Raw genomic sequence first — 23,440 nt, forward strand, 5'->3', positions numbered from 1 at the left:
GAGGGAGTCACATTTACATACATTGTCAGTGATGTTATCCCATCCCATAATGTCCGTCAGCCAGTAAGATATTGTGTCAGCGAGATTCATTATAGTTCCCAATAAATTAGAAAGGTGCTTGTGGTGGCAAATCCCGTCGCTCCGGGAGAGCAAGGTCACCGACGGGATGGTATCATGCTGGAACATGGTGCTGTTGACATGCCTGGTCCCATAAACCACACCTTAAGGCGAGAGAAGATGGGATGAAGGTGCAGGAGCGTTACGACGGTGGAATTCCATGGATCACACTGGGAGTGAAAATTTCTGTGTCAGAGCTGTTGATATCACACTGTATGGCAGGCGGTCAGTAGCGTAGACCATGTAGCGTATACGGCACAGAGCTGCTGATATCACACTGTATGGCAGGTGGTCAGTAGCGTAGACCGTGTAGCGTATATGGCACAGAGCTGCTGATATCACACTGTATGGCAGGCGGTCAGTAGTGTAGACCGTGTAGTGTAGACCGTGTAGCGTATACGGCACAGAGCTGCTGATATCACACTGTATGGCAGGCGGTCAGTAGCGTAGACCGTGTAGCGTATACGGCACAGAGCTGCTGATATCACACTGTATGGCAGGTGGTCAGTAGCGTAGACCGTGTAGCGTATACGGCACAGAGCTGCTGATATCACACTGTATGGCAGGTGGTCATTAGCGTAGACCGTGTAGCGTATACGGCACAGAGCTGCTGATATCACACTGTATGGCAGGTGGTCAGTAGCGTAGACCGTGTAGCGTATAGGGCACAGAGCTGCTGATATCACACTGTATGGCAGGCGGTCAGTAGTGTAGACCGTGTAGTGTAGACCGTGTAGCGTATACGGCACAGAGCTGCTGATATCACACTGTATGGCAGGCGGTCAGTAGCGTAGACCGTGTAGCGTATACGGCACAGAGCTGCTGATATCACACTGTATGGCAGGCGGTCAGTAGCGTAGACCGTGTAGCGTATACGGCACAGAGCTGCTGATATCACACTGTATGGCAGGCGGTCAGTAGCGTAGACCGTGTAGCGTATACGGCACAGAGCTGCTGATATCACACTGTATGGCAGGCGGTCAGTAGTGTAGACCGTGTAGTGTAGACCGTGTAGCGTATACGGCACAGAGCTGCTGATATCACACTGTATGGCAGGTGGTCAGTAGCGTAGACCATGTAGCGTATACGGCACAGAGCTGCTGATATCACACTGTATGGCAGGTGGTCAGTAGCGTAGACCATGTAGCGTATACGGCACAGAGCTGCTGATATCACACTGTATGGCAGGTGGTCAGTAGCGTAGACCGTGTAGCGTATACGGCACAGAGCTGCTGATATCACACTGTATTGCAGGCGGTTATTAGCGTGTAGCATATACAGCACAGAGCACATATTAACACAGCCAGGACACAATACACATTTGAATTACTGTGAGGGAGGTACAATAAGGCTGAAGGCGAACTCACCCAAGTCCAGGAAAGATCTAGAATGAATAATTTATTGGACAGTACATTTATACACAGTATATGATAGATATAAATCAGCCTCAAAGATACAGGGAAAAATGTGCCAGTTTCCTAAGAAATTATAAAATCCGGTGTTTATTTGCTGATATATATCTTTGTAACTGTGAGGTATCATTATGATTCAGATTTGGATATAGTAGTAAAATATGCAATTCATTAACTTCAACTGGGCACTTTCTCTCTCTCTCTCTTACATCTTCACTGCTGGTTTACATATATAAAACATTTTCAGGGAGCCGGAGACACATAAAGCTGACAGGTGACACTCTGAAGGTTTAAGTCTTCGAGGACGTGTTGGGCATGGTTTGTGTGGACAGGCGTCTATGAAAAAATGGAAAACAGAGACACAGAATCCAGTTTGCACAGCCCACCTGGAATGCCAAATTAAACAAAAAGAAATTCGAACGCAAGTGTAAGTCTTCCCTTTTCCCAAGATTATCTTACTCTCCCACTCCTGCCCCCCCTGGTCAGCCCAGCTGACTCAGTATGCCATTATGGGCATCATCACCAGGCTCTCAGTCACATAATTACTGTCACCGTACTGACTCCTGAGCCCTAAAAGAAGCCACTGATATAAAATGTACAAAGGAAGTTTCTTTACTGCACCATATATTGTAGTATCAACAAAGTATCAAAATATAGTAAAGAATTCTGCTTAAAAAGCACTGTGTGTTGCTAATGTTTAGTGTATAATAAAATCTGCCTTATTCCACAAGGGAAAAGAAGACGTTAAAATAAAATCACACCATGGTTCCGTACCAAATGCAATATTTTGTTTAGTGATTTTACATAGTCATAAAATGTATAATGTATCATTTCTCGATGCAAAATCCCTGCTTGATGAACACACGCATGTCAGACTGCCATGCTGAATGGCACTGATCATGGCACATGCTCCGAATCATAGCACATAAACAAAAACGGTATCAGGAAGAGGGTTATGGTTTGAGTGAAGCTGAGACAGACAGACAGACAGACAGGACAGAGAGAGGCAGACAGATGCATTAAAACCGGCACAATCACTCATCTCTGCCTTTAAAAATAAATACATGAAAATTGCACCATATTTCTAATGTAAATTATTTTATGCAGCTATAAATTACATGTTTTTTCATATCAGTTTTGGTTCAGGTGAATTAGGTAGAGGGTGAAACAGTGAAGATTCCCAAAATTAGGTTAAAAGAGCTCATCATGGAGGCCGGGTGAAGACTTGGGGTTGGGCTGCCCCCACCTCAGCTCCCACTCATCTGGGCTGCTGCCAGCCCCACCCCCAAAGGGCTCCTCCGGGGTGTCTCAGTATGCGTACTTGACCGTACTTGTGTTCTCATGTACCTGTTTTATGTCATCTTCCATTGCCAAAGGCCAGTTCCAATACTAAGCACTAAGTACAGAGGATGGTAAAAATCCTAGGATGTCGTTCTTGCCCCGTCTCAAATATGAAGCACACATCAGTTGCATCCTCGCCAAACAAGACCAATCCCATGATTCACTGCACCCCAAATTCGACCTTGGGAGGCAAATTAGCAAGACCGCTCTTGCCAGGACCACAAGTACAATCTTCACGTTCTTGGTATTGAGAAACACCACTGGACTTCTGGGCTAGAGGCAGGATTCTGGGTAACTGAACCCCCCACCCCCCCCACTATACCACTGTGTCCACTGACTGGCCAATCAAAGCAGTCCGTACGGTATATAGTACGACAGCATGGTATCAGATACAGCTGTACACGTATGTGGATAGACAATGGCTTTGCAAACCATGTCGTGGGACTGATTCCTGCTGGCAATGGGGCAGGGTGCGTCTCCCCATGTTACCTAATGGGCTCACGGCACATGTTGAGTTTCTTATTATCCACCCTTAAAGAATCCTTCCAGCGTTCCCAGCAGTATCCCCTCACTTCACAAAAAGGAACTGCAAGGCAAAGGCAATGAGCACCGAGATGGCGGTGAGCCCAGCAACAATCAGGGCGGCAAACTGTTCATCAGTGGAGAGCATGGTGGCCTGGGCGTTATTGGGAGTGGTGCTGAGGGTGACGCCGGTCAGCTCCATGGGCTGTGGGCGGAGCAGGCGTAGGGGGCTGAAGGGGCCAGGAAGCTCCTGCCCCGACCCCAAGCAGCAGCGGCAAGCAGCCACGCGGAAACGGTGCTCCATGTTGCTTGGCAGCGCTCCCATATGGAAGCTCGTCTCCAGCCCCTTGAAGACCTGTGGTGTTGGGGGGGGAGGGGTTAGGCTCTTCCCAGCAGACCCTGGGACTTCTTGTTGAACCCTCTATCAAACTAATGACACTGAACAGGGCAGCCTAGCATCTCACTACAGCTGAGGAAAACACAATGACTTAAATGATAGTTGGCAGCCATAAAACGAGCCGTTAGGTTTTATAGAGGATGTCAACCTCAAATTCACTCCAGATTGCCTAATCAGACTAACGAGGACACTGCAGCAAATGGAATCAGAGCCAATTAGCTGTAGATTAATCATTATATACACCATTACACCTGCTGCAGTCTAGGACTATATTTCTACGCATGGTGTGTCATTGTGACAGTCTAGTATTCAATTTCTATGGTGCCATAATGGCAGACCATTCAAGCTGGCAGAGAACCGCCTATCAGAGCTAGTGAGATAGCCGTGATATTTATCTTTTCTGCAGCAGCCCCTGGACTAGCAGCAGGAGTGCTGTGGGGATGAAGCGTTTTATATAAGCTCAAATTAGAAAAGATCCCGGACCCAGATCTGTTTGGATCTTGGAGCTGTATCCAATAAAGAGCAGGCCACTCCAGTGGGTCTGAAGAGCAGCAAGATAATGAGAGTGCTGTGTTTGCCCCACTAGGGCGGGGGGGCCTTCATTTCCTGCCTGAGGGACTAAAATTTCATCCTGGGTTGGTGGCGGGGCAGTGCCATTCGGAGGACCCAGCGGGCTTTGGTTCTGTTCTCCATGGTCTTGTGTGCCTGAACACTGCAGTTAGCCTGCTCACTGTTCAGTCAGATCTAAAATCATTCCACAATGAGTAAATGATAATCTGTGAGTTTCCTTCCTCTTGCCCCGCCTTACATCACTACCACCCCCTGCAGGTCTGCTGCAGCTATTCCCTCTATTTTCCAGAAGCCAGCCAATCAGAGAGTCAGGTTCAGCCACTCAGAGAGAGAATAGACTTCAAGCAATCAGAGAGAGTAGGTTTAGCACAGATGAATTTACCAGATGGCTCACCTGTCTGTACTCTGTCTCCCTCCCGACTTGGACCTGGAGTATGTATGTAATTGGATCCCCTCTCATTGGGGGGATGCTGTCCCATATGACCTGCCAGGAACCATCATTGAGGTGCAGCACTCTGGGAGCTGGGGAGGATAAAATCAGGGGCTACACTCTGCGTGACACTGTGAAAATGGCAGGAATTGTGGGGGGTGTAACCATACCTTTGGGCACAGGGGGCGAGGCCCTGGCGGTACTGAAGGTCCAGGTGTCAGAGAAGCGGCCCTCCCCTGCGGGGCTTACAGCTCGGATGCGGAAGCCATGGCTACTGCCTTCAGTCAGCCGCTGTACCCTGAATGTGTGACTTGAACCGCAGTATATGCTGAGGAACCTGAGGGAACAGAAACACAGACAGGTGGGGGCATGTGAGGAGGGGAATTATCTAGTCAGAGGAGAAGCGGGGGAAAGGCAGGGAAAGGCGGGGCCAAAGCTGAGGAGAAGCGGGGGAAAGGCAGGGAAAGGTAGGCCCAAAGCTGAGGAGAAGCGGGGGAAAGGCAGGGAAAGGCGGGGCCAAAGCTGAGGAGAAGCGGGGGAAAGGCAGGGAAAGGCGGGGCCAAAGCTGAGGAGAAGCGGGGGAAAGGCAGGGAAAGGCGGGGCCAAAGCTGAGGAGAAGCGGGGGAAAGGCAGGGAAAGGAGGGGCCAAAGCTGAGGAGAAGCGGGGGAAAGGCAGGGAAAGGCGGGGCCAAAGCTGAGGAGAAGCGGGGGAAAGGCAGGGAAAGGAGGGGCCAAAGCTGAGGAGAAGCGGGGGAAAGGCATGGAAAGGCGGGGCCAAAGCTGAGGAGAAGCGGGGGAAAGGCAGGGAAAGGCGGGGCCAAAGCTGAGGAGAAGCGGGGGAAAGGCAGGGAAAGGCGGGGCCAAAGCTGAGGAGAAGCGGGGGAAAGGCAGGGAAAGGAGGGGCCAAAGCTGAGGAGAAGCGGGGGAAAGGCAGGGAAAGGCGGGGCCAAAGCTGAGGAGAAGCGGGGGAAAGGCAGGGAAAGGCGGGGCCAAAGCTGAGGAGAAGCGGGGGAAAGGCAGGGAAAGGAGGGGCCAAAGCTGAGGAGAAGCGGGGGAAAGGCATGGAAAGGCGGGGCCAAAGCTGAGGAGAAGCGGGGGAAAGGCAGGGAAAGGCGGGGCCAAAGCTGAGGAGAAGCGGGGGAAAGGCAGGGAAAGACGGGGCCAAAGCTGAGGAAAAGCAGGGAAAGGCGGGGCCAAAGCTGAGGAAAAGCAGGGGAAAGGCAGGGCCAAAGCTGAGGAAAAGCAGGGGAAAGGCAGGGAAAGGCGGGGCCAAAGCTGAGGAAAAGCAGGGGAAAGGCAGGGCCAAAGCTGAGGAAAAGCAGGGGAAAGGCGGGGCCAAAGCTGAGGAAAAGCAGGGGAAAGGCGGGGCCAAAGCTGAGGAGAAGCGGGGGAAAGGCAGGGAAAGGCGGGGCCAAAGCTGAGGAGAAGCGGGGGAAAGGCAGGGAAAGACGGGGCCAAAGCTGAGGAAAAGCAGGGAAAGGCGGGGCCAAAGCTGAGGAAAAGCAGGGGAAAGGCAGGGCCAAAGCTGAGGAAAAGCAGGGGAAAGGCAGGGAAAGGCGGGGCCAAAGCTGAGGAAAAGCAGGGGAAAGGCAGGGCCAAAGCTGAGGAAAAGCAGGGGAAAGGCGGGGCCAAAGCTGAGGAAAAGCAGGGGAAAGGCGGGGCCAAAGCTGAGGAAAAGCAGGGGAAAGGCAGGGCCAAAGCTGAGGAAAAGCGGGGGAAAGGCAGGGAAAGGTGGGGCCAAAACTGAGGAAAAGCAGGGGAAAGGCAGGGAAAGACGGGGCCAAAGCTGAGGAGAAGCGGGGGAAAGGCAGGGAAAGGCGGGGCCAAAGCTGAGGAAAAGCGGGGGAAAGGCAGGGAAAGGCGGGGCCAAAGCTGAGGAGAAGCGGGGGAAAGGCAGGGAAAGGAGGGGCCAAAGCTGAAGAAAGGCGGGGAACGGCAGGGAAAGGCAGGGCCAAAAGCTGCCTATAGAGGAGGCAGAGGAATAATGGAGTAAATTCAGAGGAAGGGAGGGACCCCAGAGGTTCACTCCCCAGCTGGGGGCAGCTCAGTTCATGTGGAGGGAGAAGCATGAGGAGGGAAAAATCCTGAGAGGGTGGAGGACTAACGGAGACATAACGTGGTGGGATTCAGTGAAGACGCACACTCATCCTGGAGAGGTAACATCTGCACACACTGAGTTTTGCCTGTATTATTTTGTTTACATTCCAGCCATCAGTGCAGAGCTGGGTGAAGCCTTAGCGAGAATCAAGGTAGGGAGGGGTCAGGCAGGCATTTGGACGGCCGTGGAGCCTTGTGGCCATGTCAGGACTGTGGAGTGATGCTTGGCTGACAGACCCCCCAAGCTGTGAAATCTGTACACCCACGATGGGGGGAGGGGGGTAGAAACACAAATGGACGAATGGAAAATAGAGGCATGAATTCAGCCCCTCCGGTACAATTCCCAGACTGTTACAGCACTGACCGCTGCCTTGCTCCTGCTCCAGGGGATGGTAATGGCAGGCAAGCACGTGTGCGGGGGCACTGTGATTACCCCACACCTCACTAATTAGCCGCCAGTGCAGTGAGGGGCCGGGCCTAAAGCATAGCCCATTAGGGGTATTAGAATGACGGATCCTGATTCTCACACCTGCCGTGTCCCTGGAAACAGGAGACTGGTGCTATCGACTAAACCCGAAAACGGGGAGGGAATCGCCCACTCTGCAGCCTAGCACTGACCGAAGCAGGCAGCAGTAACCGAAGCAGGCAGCACCGACCGAAACAGGCAGCACCGACCGAAGCAGGCAGCAGTAACCGAAGCAGGCAGCAGTAACCGAAGCAGGCAGCACCGACCGAAGCAGGCAGCAGTAACCGAAGCAGGCAGCAGTAACAGAACCAAGCAGCACTGACCGAACTGGGTCATCTGACGGGCGGTTCACCGTTTACACACCCAGCAAAACTCTTGAACTGACTGGGTGGGGGGGGGGGGGGAGGCTCTGGGATCCACCCCTGTTCTTAAAACGACATCATAATGACAGTAACCACCCCCCCCACCCCCCATCATCCAAGGCCGTGTCCTTACCTCTGGCACCCCACCTCCATCTGTAGGTCATAGGTCACGGGCTCGGTGGGTGGGGCCTTGCAGCCTGCAGCATACCCCCACCGTAGCCTCAGGCTCTGCAGACCGGCACTGGCGCACTCCAGTGTGGGTGGGGCCAAGGGTGGGGGGCGGGTCCGAGCTCGTCGTGGCGAGCAGAATGAGCCAGAACCAAGAGCGTTCAGGGCCCGGATGCGAAGGCTGTGGGGGGGAACGACAGAGACAGACAGACAGAGGGTGAGGCTGGGGCTCTAGTTTGACAAGAGAGCATCCCCACTAATACTGCTCTTATCCTTTATGAGATTTCATTAAGTTGCTGTGGTCTGGTAGGTCTGGTACCTGCAATACTCTTAAGCAACCTGCGGGGGGAGCGGCATGCACAGACCAGTCCACCACTAAAGCCAAGGGCCCACTGCAGCCTGCTGATTGCGGATCCACCCTTCTAGGAATATCATCAGACACATTTGCAGTTTCCAGGAAGCAGGAGCCTCACAGGGGAAGTGGCGACAGGGTCAAGTCGACCTCCGGGGGTCACTCTGATCATGCCGAACCTGGCAGCCTCCCACCATGGGTTTATATTCATGCTTAGCTTTTGTTCCTGGTCTCTAGGGAGATGGATGCCAATCTGTGACCTCATGATGAGACAGGTATCCTCCTGTCCTTATCAGACGGACGGGCATCGCTCCAACCCAACACCCCAGCAACTGATAGAAGAGAATCCCTCAGGGTTAATCGCGTGAATTTCCACCGGCAAGCAACTCGATCGGCAGGACTGAGGGACAAGCAGATATTCTGCAGTCCAGCGAATCTCCAGTGCGGAGACAACGGAGAGCCTGTCAGCTGCTCTACCATGAGGTCGGGTCGGAAGGTGGACCTCATCAGGAAGGGAGCTCATCCTAGACAACAGGTTCTGACTCAATGAGGTCATTCTAGAAGCTTCTAATTAAAGCCATGCCATTACTTTGCTGTGCCCAACCCCGGCGGGGGTGAAGACAGCAGCTGGTGGGATCTCTGCAGATACATTTCTGTTTTTCCTGGACCAGAACCAGCGTGGGCAGCTAGGATGTCACTTCCTTCATTAAAATGGAGCCTATGGAATGCCGTACCTGTACTCCGTGTCTGGCTGGAGGTTCTCAATCACATAGTGGGTGATGTTGCCCACGGCGATTAGCTGATCTCCCAGGGCGACGGTGTAGCCAATGATGGGGGCCCCATTGCAGGAAGGCTCCGCCCACATCAGGGCCAAGCAGGTTGAGGGTGAAAAGGTGGAGTCACCTGTGGGGTCACGCTCCAGCACTGCAAACCCGGGGACGGTACCGGGGGCAGCTGGCGGGGTACAGCAGATAGCCGTCTCACTGTGGGGGCCTGGCCCTGCCTGATTGGCTGCCTGAGGGTGGGGGCGGAGCCAAAAAAGTCAACATGAATTCAGGGAATAATGACCAGAGAAGCAGTCATTTCGCAGCTCTGATTAATGAGCAGCTTGAAAGGAAGTGACAGTCCAGCAAGGAAAATGTCAGACAGATGTCCTAAAAGGTCACCATGCCTGTCATCTGCTTACCTGCACTCTACAGTAGTACTGCACTCCTGGGAAGAGGTCAGTGACCTCGTACTGCAGGTCCGGCCCGGAGTAGATGGTTTTAGGTGGTTTGTCATCCCGCCTCCACTCCAGTCGGTATTCTGAGACATCGGTACCGCATCCTATCAGGCTCTGGGGCAGAGAGACACACACTATGAGGCAGTGAAGATGAGAGGGTAGGGTTAAGGCTCATAAACAGCACTCAGAACAGGAAGTACCATAGTACATCCTGGAGGTAGGAATCTGAATCCTTTGGTACAGACTTTGGTTTGACTGAATTTGCCTGGCTGCAAATAAAAATGCACCCCCCCCCCCCCCCCCGTCACTTGGGTCGCACCAGGATGACTGTCCTCAGCTCTCGATGCTCCATGCTGATGAACTTCAGCTGTCTGGATGGACAGAAGGTGCCCATGGACACAGCTAAACAAAGAGGCCCAACGAAATGCACATCTGACAGGCTGAGGGTTTAAAGAGGGTCAACCAGGCTGGGTGGAGATGAAACCATACAGCCATCAACCTCCGCTGCTGTTAAGTGGCTGGAAAGTGAGCACTAAAGTAGGGGCGTGGCAAATTCGGGACATTTGTTTCTTTCCTCACCTGCCAGCTGGCCAGGATGGAGGTGTCAGAGGTTAGAGTCAGGAATGGCGCCCCACACTGGCCCGGAGGTCCTGCAGGTGTTGTCACTTCTGTAGCGTCAGAATAGGGCCCATACTGTGTGTGGGGGGGGGACAATAATGGGGGGAGAACAATTGAAGAGAGAGACAAGATTTGGTCATTCTGAGGAAACCAAAAACCAGAGGAAAATCAGGTCCGGAAGACCCCCGGACGCCTATCCCCCAACTCCTACTAATAACTAAAATAACAGCCAAATTAAGCCGAGAAAGCACTGCAGCATTACCTACCCCCGCCTTGTTGGCGCCGCGCACATGGAACCTGTAGGAGGCACCAGGGAGCAGGCTGGTCACGGTGCAGTCCAGGCTGGGCCCGCGGTAAACTTCAGTGCACTTGCCGTCTGTTGATTTCATCTCCAGGCAGAACTCCGTGGCCATGCCTCCCTGCTCAGCTGTAGGGCATTCTGGGAAGGGTGAGGGGCCAACACCTCTAAATTACTGTTACAGGCACCCCACCCAGTGCCCTAACATGGAAGAAGAACCAAGGGAATGGATACTCACCCCAACAAAGCTGCAACTCCCTATGCCTGGCTTTACCCACAATTCTCGGGGGTAAGCAGGGCCCTGGGGCCACACTCAGTGTGCGGACTGGGAGGCTTTCTGTAGGCTGAGAGGGAGGACACCCCAGAACAGAATCAGATGCATCATTAAGGCACTAAGCAAAGGCAGGGGGCATTTCCCAGGATGCACCTGGGCTGTACCTGGCTATGGCTGTCCTTAGTGATGCTGCAAAGCCGGAGTTTGTACAGGGTGTCTGGCCTCAGACCATCACACGTGTGCTGATTGGCTGCTCCACTATATGCTACCTCCCAAGCAGTTCCTTTCAGCAGACAGGAAGTGGACATGTATTTTATCTCCATGAATTAAATTCAATATCACAAAAGCTATCACTCATACTTGAGATTCAGCCAATCGCAAGGGGTTGGGGGCGGGGTCAGAGCCTCACTACCAGAGTCAGCCTCTGAGATCTCCAGCAGGTAGGTCAGGCTCTCCAAGACACCATGGTTCTGTGGAGGATCTGAAACACAAAGCCAGCTATGACTTCCACCACAGGGGCCTAAAGACACCTCAGTAACTTAACAGAAACATTGTACACACTCCTGCTTACCCCATGTCACGCTGAAGCTGTCAGCAGTGACTGTCCCTTGGAGGCGGGGCTTGGAGGGCGGTCCTGGTGGGTCTGAACTGATGCTGCACAGCAGAACTGGACTCGGATCACTCCTCCCTTCTGCGCTGGAGATGACGAGCTGGGGGGGCAGAGGAGAAGACAGTGATCAGGTGGCATGAGCAGGTGGAGAATAACGACCACAGACAGAGCCCTGGATGATGGGGGCAGGGGCATCACTCACCCTGAAGCTGTACTGCACACTGTTCCTCAGACCATCCACTGTGCAGCCAAGCCCATCGCCGTTGTACTTTGTCTCGAAAGGAGCTCCCTGCTGGAGGAAACACACTTAACAACTCTGTGACGCAACGGTGGCACCTGTCTGCTGTGAGGTGTGGTTACGGTGGGAGATCCTCACACTGGCCTCCTCCCGGCCTTCCAGGGTGTAGCTCAGCACCTCCTCCGGGGGGAGGCCTTCCGGTCGACTCCACTCCATGGTGATCCATGTGATGCCGGTGCAGACCAGTCGGGGTGCCTGGGGCAGTGGGGGAAGGGGGCCAGCTGTGTGGAAGGACACCTCTGGGCTGAAGCCGCTGGGGGGTGGGACACAGGAAGGGGCACTGAGACAAGGGGGCATGACATATCAAGCATGACAAGAGAAGAGGAGGGGCATAATGAGGGGCGGTAAGGGAGAGGTAAAGGGGAGGGGCATCTTGAGGGGCGGTAAGGGAGAGGTAAAGGGGAGGGGCATCTTGAGGGGCGGTAAGGGAGAGGTAAAGGGGAGGGGCATCTTGAGGGGCGGTAAGGGAGAGGTAAAGGGGAGGGGCATCTTGAGGGGCGTATCGAGTAAGATGTAAAGGGGAGGGGCATCTTGAGGGGCGGTAAGGGAGAGGTAAAGGGGAGGGGCATCTTGAGGGGCGTATCGAGTAAGATGTAAAGGGGAGGGGCATCTTGAGGGGCGTATCAAGTAAAAGGTAAAAGGGAGGGGCATCTTGAGGGGCGTATCAAGTAAAAGGTTAAAGGGAGGGGCATCTTGAGGGGCGTATCAAGTAAAAGGTAAAAGGGAGGGGCATAATGAGGGGGTAGGGTCAAGCATGACAAGAGAAAGGGAAGGGCATCTTGAGGGGCGGTAAGGGAGAAGTAAAGGGGAGGGGTATCTTGAGGGGGTGGATCTAGTGTGACAGGTAAAGGGGAGGTGTTTCATGAGGGGAGGGGCACTGCAGGGACAGTGATCTGATTTAGTGGATGTCATAGGCAGTGTTGTCGACGGGTTTGGGGTGCAGTACCTGGTGCCGATGTTATTGAGTGCCGCGAGCCGAAATGTGTATCCCGTGGATGGGCAGAGCTGCGTTAATCTGCAGTGCGTCTGGGTATCGGAGTAGCACGGTCTGAAAGAGGTGCTTGTCTTACCCTGTGGGGGGAGCAGCAGAGCTCAGAGAAGGGGCTGCGGTTCCCTGGGAAACGGTTCAGAAGCCGACAGCACGGCTCTTACGCAGTTTCCCCAGGTAGGGAAAACAATTTACGTATCTGGCACACAGAGAAAACAAGGCATTAAGGATATAAACACACTTCCGTGTTCCCTGTGAGGAAAACCGTGACTGTGGATAACTGGGACATTAAGCCCAGAACACTAGCCATCCCATGGCTATGGTCACGACTGGGAGGTGATTCAGAAGTTTTAGAAGTTCTAGGCTCGACACGCCATTACAGCCCGCTGCACCCCCACCTGAACCCAAACCTACATTCAAACCCAAGCCAATACCACCACCAGAACCCAAACCCAAAACTACACCAGAACCCAAACCCAGAGCCACACTTGAACCCAAACCCACACCCCCACCAGAACCCAAACCTAAAGCCACACTCAACTCAAACCCAAACCTACACCCCCACCAGAACCCAAACCCAACGTCTCTGCGACATCTCTACTAATATTTCCTGCAACTGGCTGATCTGTCTCTATGGAAACGGCAGGATGTCCAGAAAGCGGTAGGCACTTTGGGACATCGCTTATTAGTGGTGCCTCATTTAGTTCTCATCGTGTGCGACATTACGGGAGGATTTAAAAGCACTGAAGAGTCCAATAACAACAGCCGCTAATAACAGTCTCCTGTCTCTGGCGGTTAGAGAGGCACGGGGCGGGATGAGTAACCAATCAGGTGCTATTAAGGGAAAATCAGCGAGCAAACAAACACGGCATAGACGGAAGGGGTGGAGCCAGAGCACAGGGGTGGTGGTCAGTGCCAGACGGTCAGCGGGGTCCATAGATGCTGGACAGAACAGAGTGGGAGGGATTGGCCAGGCTGGGGGTGGCGGATACAGAAATGTATGAAGCTGCCATCTGAGAGCAAACCAAGAACCAAGAACATCCTGAAAGACCCCAGCCACCCTGCATTGGCACTTTTTACTTTCCTGCCATCAGGCAAGAGACTCAGGACAATTCTCACACGCACGACTCGATTCAGGAACAGTTTCTACCCCAGTGCCATCAGGCTATTCAACAATCAGTAATTGTGGTAAAATCCCTTACTGTGCAACTTACTTCACACTATGCACTGTCACTGTATATTATGCACACTCAAACTATGCAACTTAGACTATTTATTATTATTATTGCTGCTACACCACTTTGTCTTTGTCTTCTATGTCTTGTGTGTATCTTGTCTTATGTTCTGTCTGTGTGGGGGGGGGGTTTTCAAGTAAGAATTTCATTGTGCTCTGTACGCTGTACTTGGTACACATGACAATAAACTTCAACTTCAACTTCAAACAGCAACAGCAATAACAGCAACAAACATCCACAAGGAGCCAATGAGAGCATGACATAAAAATGTAAACCCCGCCCCAAATAGAAGCACAGCAACCAATCAGATAACCTCTCTGTGTCCTTTAGAAATACTGCACCGTTCCAGCCAAAGGGGACATACCTCGTCCCATTCCAGTAGGTACTGTGTGATTTCTGATCCATTGTCAGCTGGGGCCTGCAGAGAGGCAGAACATGGTGTCAGAATGACCTTTGGAGTGGTCAGAAGGCCACCGTCATGTTCCATATCACTTGTGTTCTTTGCCGGGCACAGATTTGTGGTTTTTGAAAGTGTCCTACTGAGGCTAGGTTGATTTAGGGAGGTGAGGGTGCAATACCTTCCACTGCAGCATGAGGGAGCTCTTGCTGCAGAGGGACAGCCTTGGAGGTCGGGGGCAGTCAGGGACCCCGCTGAGGGTGGTAAAGGACACAAAGCTGGCCCTACCCGCGCTGTCGCACACTGCGGTTAGTCTGAAAGAAACAGGGAGAGTCTCTCTCATACACACACAGACAGAGACACAGACACAGGCAGGCAGACACATACACACACACAAAGTGACACACACACATAGACAGAGACACAGACACACACACACACACACACACAAAGTGACACACACACACATAGACAGAGACACAGACAGACACACACACACACACACAAAGTGACACACACACACATAGACAGAGACACAGACAGACAGACACACACACACACACACAGACACACAGAGACACACATACACAGGAATGTACCTGACATGATACTCTGTAGCTGGTCTGAGCCCCTCCAGGACACACTCACATGCTTCTCCGCTGCAGGGAGAGTCACACGTCTGTCACACTACAAACTTCTGAACAGAGGTCATGTGACACTTGTGGGGAGGCCTTGCCCTCACCTGTACACGGCACAGGGTGTCCTGTCCCACCTCCTCTCACACAGCTCTACCTGGTACCGACAGCTGCGTCGGCCCTCCCCGTCGGCAAGCCCTGCAGGGGGCACCCAGCTCAGCCTCGCTCTATGTGCCTGGACATCTGACACCTTTCCGTGGGCATGGAGGGATGGGTGAAGCAGGAAGGGAGAGAGAGAGAGAGAGAGAGAGAGAGAGAGAGAAAAGCCCAGTTAGGGAGGCGGGAGGTCCAGAGGGTTTGGGGTCCTGCGCTTTGCCCGAATGACATCGATCTCAGACTCCTTACCCTGAGCCGGCCCCGTGTGGGTAAACAGGAAGCCGGGGCCGAACCCGGGTGTCAAGGATACCGTGGGAACAGCGTGAAAGTGCCATTTAGACTCCCCTGCAATGCATTAGGGCACCTAAGTGGCGTCGATGAAGAGCCTCCTTCAGAGGTACGAGCAGGCACTCGGTAATTAACTGGAATTACTCTGCACTCCAGTTTGGCTTTCATGAAAAGCAAGAGGAGCACGTGGTGTCCCCGGGGGTCGTGCCATCACCTCGTTAACGGCAGCGGGCAATTAAGCTCCAGGGCTACAGTGCAGAGTGATAATGTGCGCCTCAGGTCCCGCTCCCCCAATTAGTGATTCATTTAGCCTGGGAACAGCAGGCGAGCTCACGATCTGTCAGAGTCGAGAAGCAGGCCGCTCTGGAGCTCAGCACCCAGACACGGACGGCCGGCTCCGGTTTTGGGACCACTGTGCCTGCTGACCTACTTGCAGAGCATCGATTCGCATGTGTGCCACATGCTTTTCCCACAATCCCCCGGAAAGCACAAAACACAGCCCCGGCCATCCCCGCTAATGACACACGTGTGCCGACGGTCATGTCCTGAGGCAGGACAGTGTCAATATGAGGCGCACAGTGCCCAGGTGGGTCAAGCAGGGCCAGGGGGCCATGGGGAAAACAGCACTGGTCCAATCATCAGCCGGTCTGGGTTGGAGTCTAGGAAGCCGCGCTGGTTACTAATAATGGACATCTCATTGTGTTTAACCAGACACTAACCCTTGCCGGCATGCTTCTGCAGGATTGCGGGACATTGTTCCCAGTTAGAGGTTTGATGGCTCATCTGCTTCCCAGTCAACACCAGTGAAAGGGACCAGAATGAACACAGCTCATCAGAACACAACTCGTTGCTGCCACCTAGTGGCTGCTGGGAGGAAAGCAGCTTTCACCTCACAGCTTCTTCCATTGCCAGGGTCCTCAAACCTGAGGTCCCTTTGGGAGCTGTTTTAGCTCCGCATGGCACGCTGAGACACCCACCTGCGGTGCCTTGATCCCCAGCGGCTTGTCATTAGCGCTTTTTGCATCTGAGTGGCGATCTGTGAAGACAGGGGGGAGGGGCGTCAGGGGACACAGGATGTACTGGCACTGGCACTTTTCAGCTTCCCAGCCGTCAACACTCTACATTATCTTGAGATAAAAGATGCTCCACAAAAAAGCATATTAAAAAACTCCAGAAAAGTGTCAGCTTGGACGGGCCTGACCTTCAGCTGGCTGCTGCTCCTGTGTGACATTTATCACAGTGTCACCGAGGTTGACCGCTCTGACACAGAGGGTGACAGCGAGGCCACTCAGCAGATGCCTGTCCCCTGTTATTTACTTTGACTGTGCCACCCCCCAGCATTAATAAGGGCAGAGGATGACAGTGAGGGTGGGAAGGGGGGAGGGTGTTAGGAGTGGTGCTTAATGAGGGGAAGCAGAGTTGAGCTGCTTGGAAAGTGGGTGATAGGAAGGGATGCAGTGGGAGCAGTGAGGGATTATGGGTAATAGAGACACCCTCCCCACTTTGACAAGATACAGCAAATTCAAAGCAGACATGGCAGCATCATTGTGAGAACAAGATGTCAGTGAGTAACTGGAAATAACCAGCACTAGTTCAGAGAGGTTAACTAGTCCTCTAGGTGCTCGCTGGAGGTTCCTCTACCTTGTAAGGGTTTCACTCCAGTGGTAGGGGTTGCCGCCACTGTGTGACTCTTGGACACTGGGAGGGAGGGGCTTCCCAGCCGCCGTTCTCGGAACTTGGGTTGCAGTTTGGCGGGGGGGCGGGTACTGCTGAGGCAGGCTGACACAGAACAGAGTGGGATGATCTCTGGGGGGGTAAAAAAGTAAGATGAAAAAAAGTAATTTCTGGGAACCCTGCCCCTGGAGGTGTGCCGCCAAATCCCTATTGCTATGGTAAGATGGAACTCACCTTCCCCATAGGGGGTCAGAAGCCAGTGTGGGGGAGGAAGGTGGGGCTGCATGTCTCCCACACCAGGAGGTAGGAAGAAGAGGGGGCGGGAGCTGGGGAGGAAGTGGGGAGGGCCCACGTAGGGAAGCAGGGGGGGCACGGGGGACACGGACAGGGGGGGGTAACACTCGGAGTTGGGTGTGATGACCACTCGACGGATGCCCACACTGTCCATCAGGACCTGTTGTGAGGAGGAACACAAGCACTGTCACAAGCAGCCATAATGAGCCCCCCCACCCCCCCACCATCGTCTGATTAAAACACTAACACGTGAGCATAAATGCACACCAAACATAGATAGGCCAGCTGCAAAGACTTCTGGGTAACATCACACAGCAGAAGGGCAATGGACACGTGGTTCTTTATCTGATCCAGGGGCTGTTTATTCAGTTTGGTAGCAGAGGCTGTGATCAGCTGCCCTTTCACTGAAATGTCAGGCGGCAGCTTGACCTTCTCCAGGGAAAACACTGCCGGCCAGTCAGCAGAGCATCACATCCATGCCCACATTCCTAAAATCACTGAGCCAATGAGAGCACAGCGCCACCTACCTGTGATATGTAGCCTGGAGGCACATGGATCGGCGGGATGGAGCCATTCAGGGACATCATGGGCACCTCAGCTGGTCCTGAGGAGAGTGAGATGGCTATCACTCCCTAACTAGCAGGCTGAGGCCCTGTCTTCCTGGAAGGACGGGCAATTAAACCCGAGACCAGGAGTGGGCAATCTTATCTGCAAAGGGCCGGTGTGTATGCAGGTTTTCATTACAACTCCCTAATTAGATTATTAATTTGAGAACTGATTGACTGAAGGATCCTCACACTTGGGTTTGAATGGCTGACCTAAAGGTTATCCCAAAGACCCGCATACACACCGGCCCTTTGCGAATAAGGTTGCCCACCCCTGGTCTAGAGCAATATCCTGCAGCTGAAATGTCAGGCTATGCGAACGTCACGGCCGTCGTCATCACCACCTCACAAAGAACCCACAAGACAAACACAGCGCCCTGCCCTGCGTGTCCGTGCCAACCAGGCATGACGAGCAAAGCCACGGAGTAAACAGAGAGAGGGGGCATATTTACAACGGCTAACTGCGGGGTGACATAGGGGGTGGGACACAGGAAGTGGTTTAACCAAGCTGTGTGGGGGGGGGGGTGTTATTACTCAGGGAGGGCCTGAGTAAAAAAAAATGATACAGTCAGATAGTGTGGTGTATCACCAGTTCCTGACCAAGCTGTCTGGGATCCCAGACCTCTGGGATGTGCTGCTATAAAAGGAAAACCTGCTCAGTCTGACAGTGATGACACCTTTTCGCCCTTAGCACTCCCTAACCAGCAGGGGGCATAGAGGTTAAAGGTCTGGATCAGAAGACTGTTTGGGGCTTGTTGCTTTCAGGTACGCCCTGATTGATAGAAAGGATGATGCTCCGTTGAAGAGTGTGATAATCCAGGACAGCAGTGACTCATGGAGCCACTTTCTCAGAAGGAATAGCCCCATGCCACTGCCCTTAGAAAGTTCCGGAACAGCCACTGGGATTTTTATTTGGTTAAGAAAAAGGAGCGTCTGTGTTTGCAGAGGAGTGGCGTCCTTGAAGAGCCTTGACATGCCTCTGAACTCTACTTGCCTCTGAGATCAAGTGAAACAACAACAAAACACACAGCACTTATGAAAGTGTGAATGTCGAACTTAAGAGATTAAAGCCCAGAGTGACAAGAAGAATGCAGCAGGCAGGACAAACTGGAGCTGTGACAGTGAGGAATCACCTCCCTCTGTCCCCCTGTGAACACTAACTAGTCACCTCTAACCGTCTCCCAGTGGACAGAGAGAAGACACCTCCATCCGTCCCCCTGTGTACAGTGAGGAATCACCTCCATCTGTGCTCCTGTGGACAATGAAGATTCACCGCCATCCATCCTCCATCTGCTCCCCTCCAACAGAGAGTGTGCTCCTCTTAACACGTCCCACACTGGGCCAACTGCTGCCTGCCAAGCCTCTCACTGACTCCTGTCAGTCTAAATCAGATTAGGAAGTTTGCTCCCCCACAAGGGTAGCATCAGCATAGTGACATGTTACCTGCCTGGGTGGGTTACACAGCCAGAGCCCCCTGCTGGCCAACCAGGTGCAGTGACAAACAGAAACCCATGATTCGGCATCGACAAGTGACTGGAGTAAAACAGAGAAGTCAGATGACCCAGAGTGAAATGGTCACATGACTGGAAACTGATAGATAGGTAACCTTGGATGCACTGCAGCGATCCGTCTTCACCCCTGATTGTGAAAGTCTCCCCCGGATTCACCTGGACAAATATGACCTGTGAGGGAGAGTAGAGCAGGTAGAGTGGTCAAGGGGGACAGTGACCATAAAGTGGAGCAGGTGACAGGAAGGGACAGGCACTCACCTGCTGAGACGCCTCCTGGATGAGTTCACAGGGCATCATGTGAGCCCCGCCACCAAACAGGGCTGGCAGCTGCAGCGTCTGGTCCGCCATCATCACAGCAGGAAATGTTCATCGGCGGCCCTCCCTGCCCCGCCCACCTACAATGCAGACAATCAGAGAGAACAAAACTAATAAGGATTTAGAAAGAAGAGCCAATCAGAGTCAGTCCTGGAGGATGTACCATACCCGTGTGCAGAACGGCCAATCAGAGAAAGTTAAAGCAACACAGAGGTAAGCGGAAAGAGCCAATCAGAGATGTGACACTTCCCCTGGATGAGACCTGGTGGATGCACCTCCCCTACATGCAGACGCATTGGAGAGTCTGTAGTGTAACCTTAACACTCCCTGACAGCAGACTGTATGTTTGAAAACACACGTCCTTACCGCCTACGCACCCAGGGCATGCTGGGAGTGTGGGACCAAGGCAGCCCTGACTCCAAAAGGGCTATCTACATAGAAAACCACCCCCCCCCCCTCAGAAACTGGAGGATGTGGAAGCATGATAGTTAAGAACCTGCTTGTCATGCAGGTTTCAGCCCCATTGGTATAACACCCTGGTAATTAGAGTTTCTGAAAGTCTGCACTAAACAATTACCTGCCCCCCAACCCACTCTGTCCCCAAAAAAGGGATCTGCAAATGCCAGCTGACCTGCATCTGGGTCCCGACTCGGCAGCCTCAGTTAATCCCAAATCCTCATGCAGGAATCCAAAGAGTCATATTAAACTTCTACTTTACTGGTCTGTCTCCTACGCTTCCCCTTCCAGATACGCCTCTTTTAATCAGCTTCATGACCTAAAAACTGGCACAGCCACATCCCTGATTGCGAGCTCAGGGACTGTTCCCTCTTGATGTTCTTGAAGGCATCCATTACACCTGGAGAGCAATGTCACCCTTAAGAAAACCCCCACACTGCATGTGTACAGCAGGAGGGAAGGAGAAATTTCTAGGAGGACAAGAAAGTCAGAAGTGGCAAGAAATTGAAACAGCCACAGACACTGGTCACATGGCCCCAAATATCTGCTCAGCCATTGGCTGGGATCACGGGTAGAAGGGTACCGTAATTCCAAAACTCATAAGGGAGGGTGCTTTAATTCAGGTCCATGCGGAAGCCTCAACTGAGGTGGCATCAAGGCAGTCCTGGGCCAGTATGGCTGGGATGCCAGCAGTGGAGAGGACAAGGCAGAGGTCGAGCCAGCAGGAAGGGCACCAACTGATGCAATCTCATGCCAAACACTACCCCCCCCCCCCCTCCGGATGCACATCATCCAGGTGCAGATTCAAATGGACTCCCCTGGCAATACATCCTACACAGAGGCAGCTGGTGGGGGGTGGGGGCGGGGATCCGGGGCAGGGAAAAACACAGCCATAAAGCCAGGCATGATGACGCAGGGCCGCCTCTCACAGCAAACACACCTGCAGCAGCTTAAAGGGCATACTAAGAGCACACTAAGGGCGTACTAAGGGCACACTAAGGGTGTACTAAGGGCACACTAAGGACGTACTAAGGGCATACTAAGCACTGCGACTTATTTACAGCCAGGGCCTGTGACTAATGCGCCACAGCGAAGAAGAGCAGGACCTGCTGGTCACCTTTTCAGCCAAGACCTTGTCAACCAAGCAGAACATCTCACATCCTGCTAGGAGAGGGGGATGCCACTTCAGCCTCCACTAGGGGGCAGCGCTATGGTCAACATCATCGACTGACAGCTGCCGGCCCTGCTGTTGCACCCTGGAAAGGGATAATACACCCCGCAGTAAAGAGGTGCTACGAAAGGAGAATAAAACTTAAAAAGAAAACCAACAAATTGCCCCCATCCCCCGAGCTGCTATATAATATCCTGTTTCTTCTACAGTTGGGGCCATAAGTTAACATGTTAAATCATAACAAAACACCATTAGAGGCGTGTAAGTAAACCTAAAAATATTTTTTTCTCTTTTCATTAAAAGCAAGCAAAAAAAGAGAACCTGTGTTCAGGCAGGGCGTATAAATACCTGCATCACAAGACTGCACACCTGTGTCATGTGAGCAGGCGTGAAAATGAAAGCATCTAAATAAAACAGGGAATTAAAAAAAAAAGCATGAAAAATAAATAGAATCCAGAGAAAGTGTGGAAGAGATGAGTGTATAAGCAGTTACAAAGAGACTAACATATTATCCAGAGACTGGAAACGCACAGACGAACAGAGCAGGTATTACTACGAAAACTCGCTAATTTAATTTTATATTTCAGATTATAGCCCAAGGACATGTATGAGGAAGTTATTTCGCCTGACCGAGGTGCTGTTAATGTCTTCCTCATCAGCTGCCCAAGAAACTATTTTATTATCATCAAAGAGAGCTTACAGAAGACAGCTAGACAGACCGATACAGGCATACGCAGAGGGCATGTCGGGATTTGAAACATTTGGAGAAAAATAACGTCATATGTGTCTGGAATCTGAGGAATGTTATGTGACCCATATGATGTGGGATCAAACTTTCCTATTAGTTATATTTCATATTATACAAAGTTCATTCTTCCTACAAAATATCAGAAATACAAACTAATTAAATACAAATAATTAAAACTCTGATGGTATTATATAGGTATTATCTATGTGTATATAAATACATAGATCTTATCCATGCGTTTGTGTACTACGGGATTACATAATCTATTAGATATAGATATTATTTCAATATATTTATAGTTTTCATACTGCTGATAAAACACCAAAGCCCCCCCGAAGCTCTATGTCTTTCCTGTTTTAACTACAATTAACGGTCAATGACGTCGCGGACAAAGCGCAGAGTTGAAGCCACTTTGGGAATGTATCTGCGCGGATCAGAACCCGGACACACGGAGCCCCCGGCACTGACATCGGCTGAAAGTCTGTCTCACGGAGCAACCTAACGTCTCATCTGCGATCAGCCACAGGGCTGCAGTGATTTATGCGCATCCATACGGACGTTGCTTTTATCTGGTCTGAAAAACAATCAGACACATGTCATTGTTATGCAATCAGAGAGGCCAGCGTTCTAAAGTTTCCCCTTTTCTGAAGTGCACAATCCCGGCGCTTTCACTGCCATCTGGGGATACTATGTAAAGCGCAAAACTGATATACTGAACAGCTGATCTCCAGCGACGCCCTGGTAGTGTAGTTCTGAGAAAGCAAATTCATTATAATCCAAATGACACATGGGAACGTAGATGGGAAAAGCGTTGCGCATTACGCATTAACGCGGCTAGGCTCTGCATCCCGTTTGACCATCATCCATTAAGCCGGGATGCCGATCAGTCTAATTAAAAATATATAATAAAAACATATATATAGTAAAAAATAAACGTTACAAAGCTATCCGATGCGGTCATCGCTTTTCACGGAAATCCATACTCTCTGAAAGGCAGAAAGCAGTTTGGTTTCGCTTTTCGCTCCATCCGAACTAAGGCAGCCGGTGTCTCCCGATCCGCAGAGTGAAGAAGTTCACGGTTTCTAAACCGTCAGTAGTATAAAATGTAATCAGGCTGCAAAGTATAAACGTGTGGATTTCTTACCTTTGTGCACTAAAACTATCTGCAACGACACTTCTATTTTCCCTACCCCCGCCAGACTCCAGCAATTCCTGCCTCTGATTTCGCTCTTAGCCACTCGGTGAAGAATTCAACCATAGTACATGGCAACCCGGCCCTACCGTAAGTCCTCTAGTATTGCGGACGGTGACGCGTGAATACTGTACGGTTTAAAGTATGCCCTGTTAGTGCGAATACTACAAAGCGGGGGAAATCCCCCGCAACTCTGACGCGCCAAAAGATAATAAGATAAT

General features: G+C 51.9%; 1 protein-coding gene across 4 annotated transcripts; it reads right to left on the minus strand.

The window, feature by feature from the left end:
* Positions 1–1,489: 1,489 nt before the first annotated feature.
* LOC111853463 (fibronectin type III domain-containing protein 3B-like) lies at positions 1,490–23,303 on the minus strand. 4 transcript variants are annotated; one of them, XM_023830379.2, is made up of 26 exons: positions 23,172–23,303; positions 19,596–19,732; positions 19,433–19,508; positions 17,749–17,825; positions 17,162–17,381; positions 16,895–17,059; positions 16,231–16,289; positions 14,917–15,059; positions 14,774–14,833; positions 14,356–14,488; positions 14,142–14,195; positions 12,501–12,625; positions 11,633–11,807; positions 11,459–11,545; positions 11,218–11,356; positions 11,059–11,127; positions 10,811–10,929; positions 10,611–10,716; positions 10,341–10,513; positions 10,036–10,149; positions 9,421–9,570; positions 8,969–9,249; positions 7,848–8,063; positions 4,960–5,126; positions 4,754–4,881; positions 1,490–3,747 (listed from the first exon to the last, which is right to left on the minus strand). In XM_023830379.2, exons 2-26 carry the CDS (start codon positions 19,686–19,688, stop codon positions 3,439–3,441), a joined length of 3,438 nt encoding a protein of 1,145 aa, XP_023686147.2. In that variant the 5' UTR covers positions 19,689–19,732; positions 23,172–23,303; the 3' UTR covers positions 1,490–3,438. The 4 variants fall into 4 exon arrangements, with proteins under 4 accessions (XP_023686147.2, XP_023686146.2, XP_023686148.2 ...); XM_023830378.2 differs by having other exon boundaries at positions 11,459–11,548; XM_023830380.2 differs by lacking the exon at positions 23,172–23,303 and having other exon boundaries at positions 11,459–11,548; positions 19,065–19,508; positions 19,596–19,666.
* Positions 23,304–23,440: the final 137 nt, after the last annotated feature.

This window comes from Paramormyrops kingsleyae, chromosome 4 (assembly GCF_048594095.1).
Source record: "Paramormyrops kingsleyae isolate MSU_618 chromosome 4, PKINGS_0.4, whole genome shotgun sequence".
Classification (NCBI taxonomy): Eukaryota; Metazoa; Chordata; class Actinopteri; order Osteoglossiformes; family Mormyridae; genus Paramormyrops; species Paramormyrops kingsleyae.

Coding starts and splice junctions, on each gene's coding strand:
- LOC111853463 (XM_023830378.2), bottom strand. CDS start 19,688: ATGATGGCGGACCAGACGCTGCAGCTGCCAGCCCTGTTTGGTGGCGGG. Junction 19,509..19,595: donor TCCAGGAGGCGTCTCAGCAG/GTGAGTGCCTGT, acceptor TCTCCCTCACAG/GTCATATTTGTCCAGGTGAA. Junction 5,127..7,847: donor ATGGAGGTGGGGTGCCAGAG/GTAAGGACACGG, acceptor CTGTTCCCTCAG/GTTCCTCAGCATATACTGCG.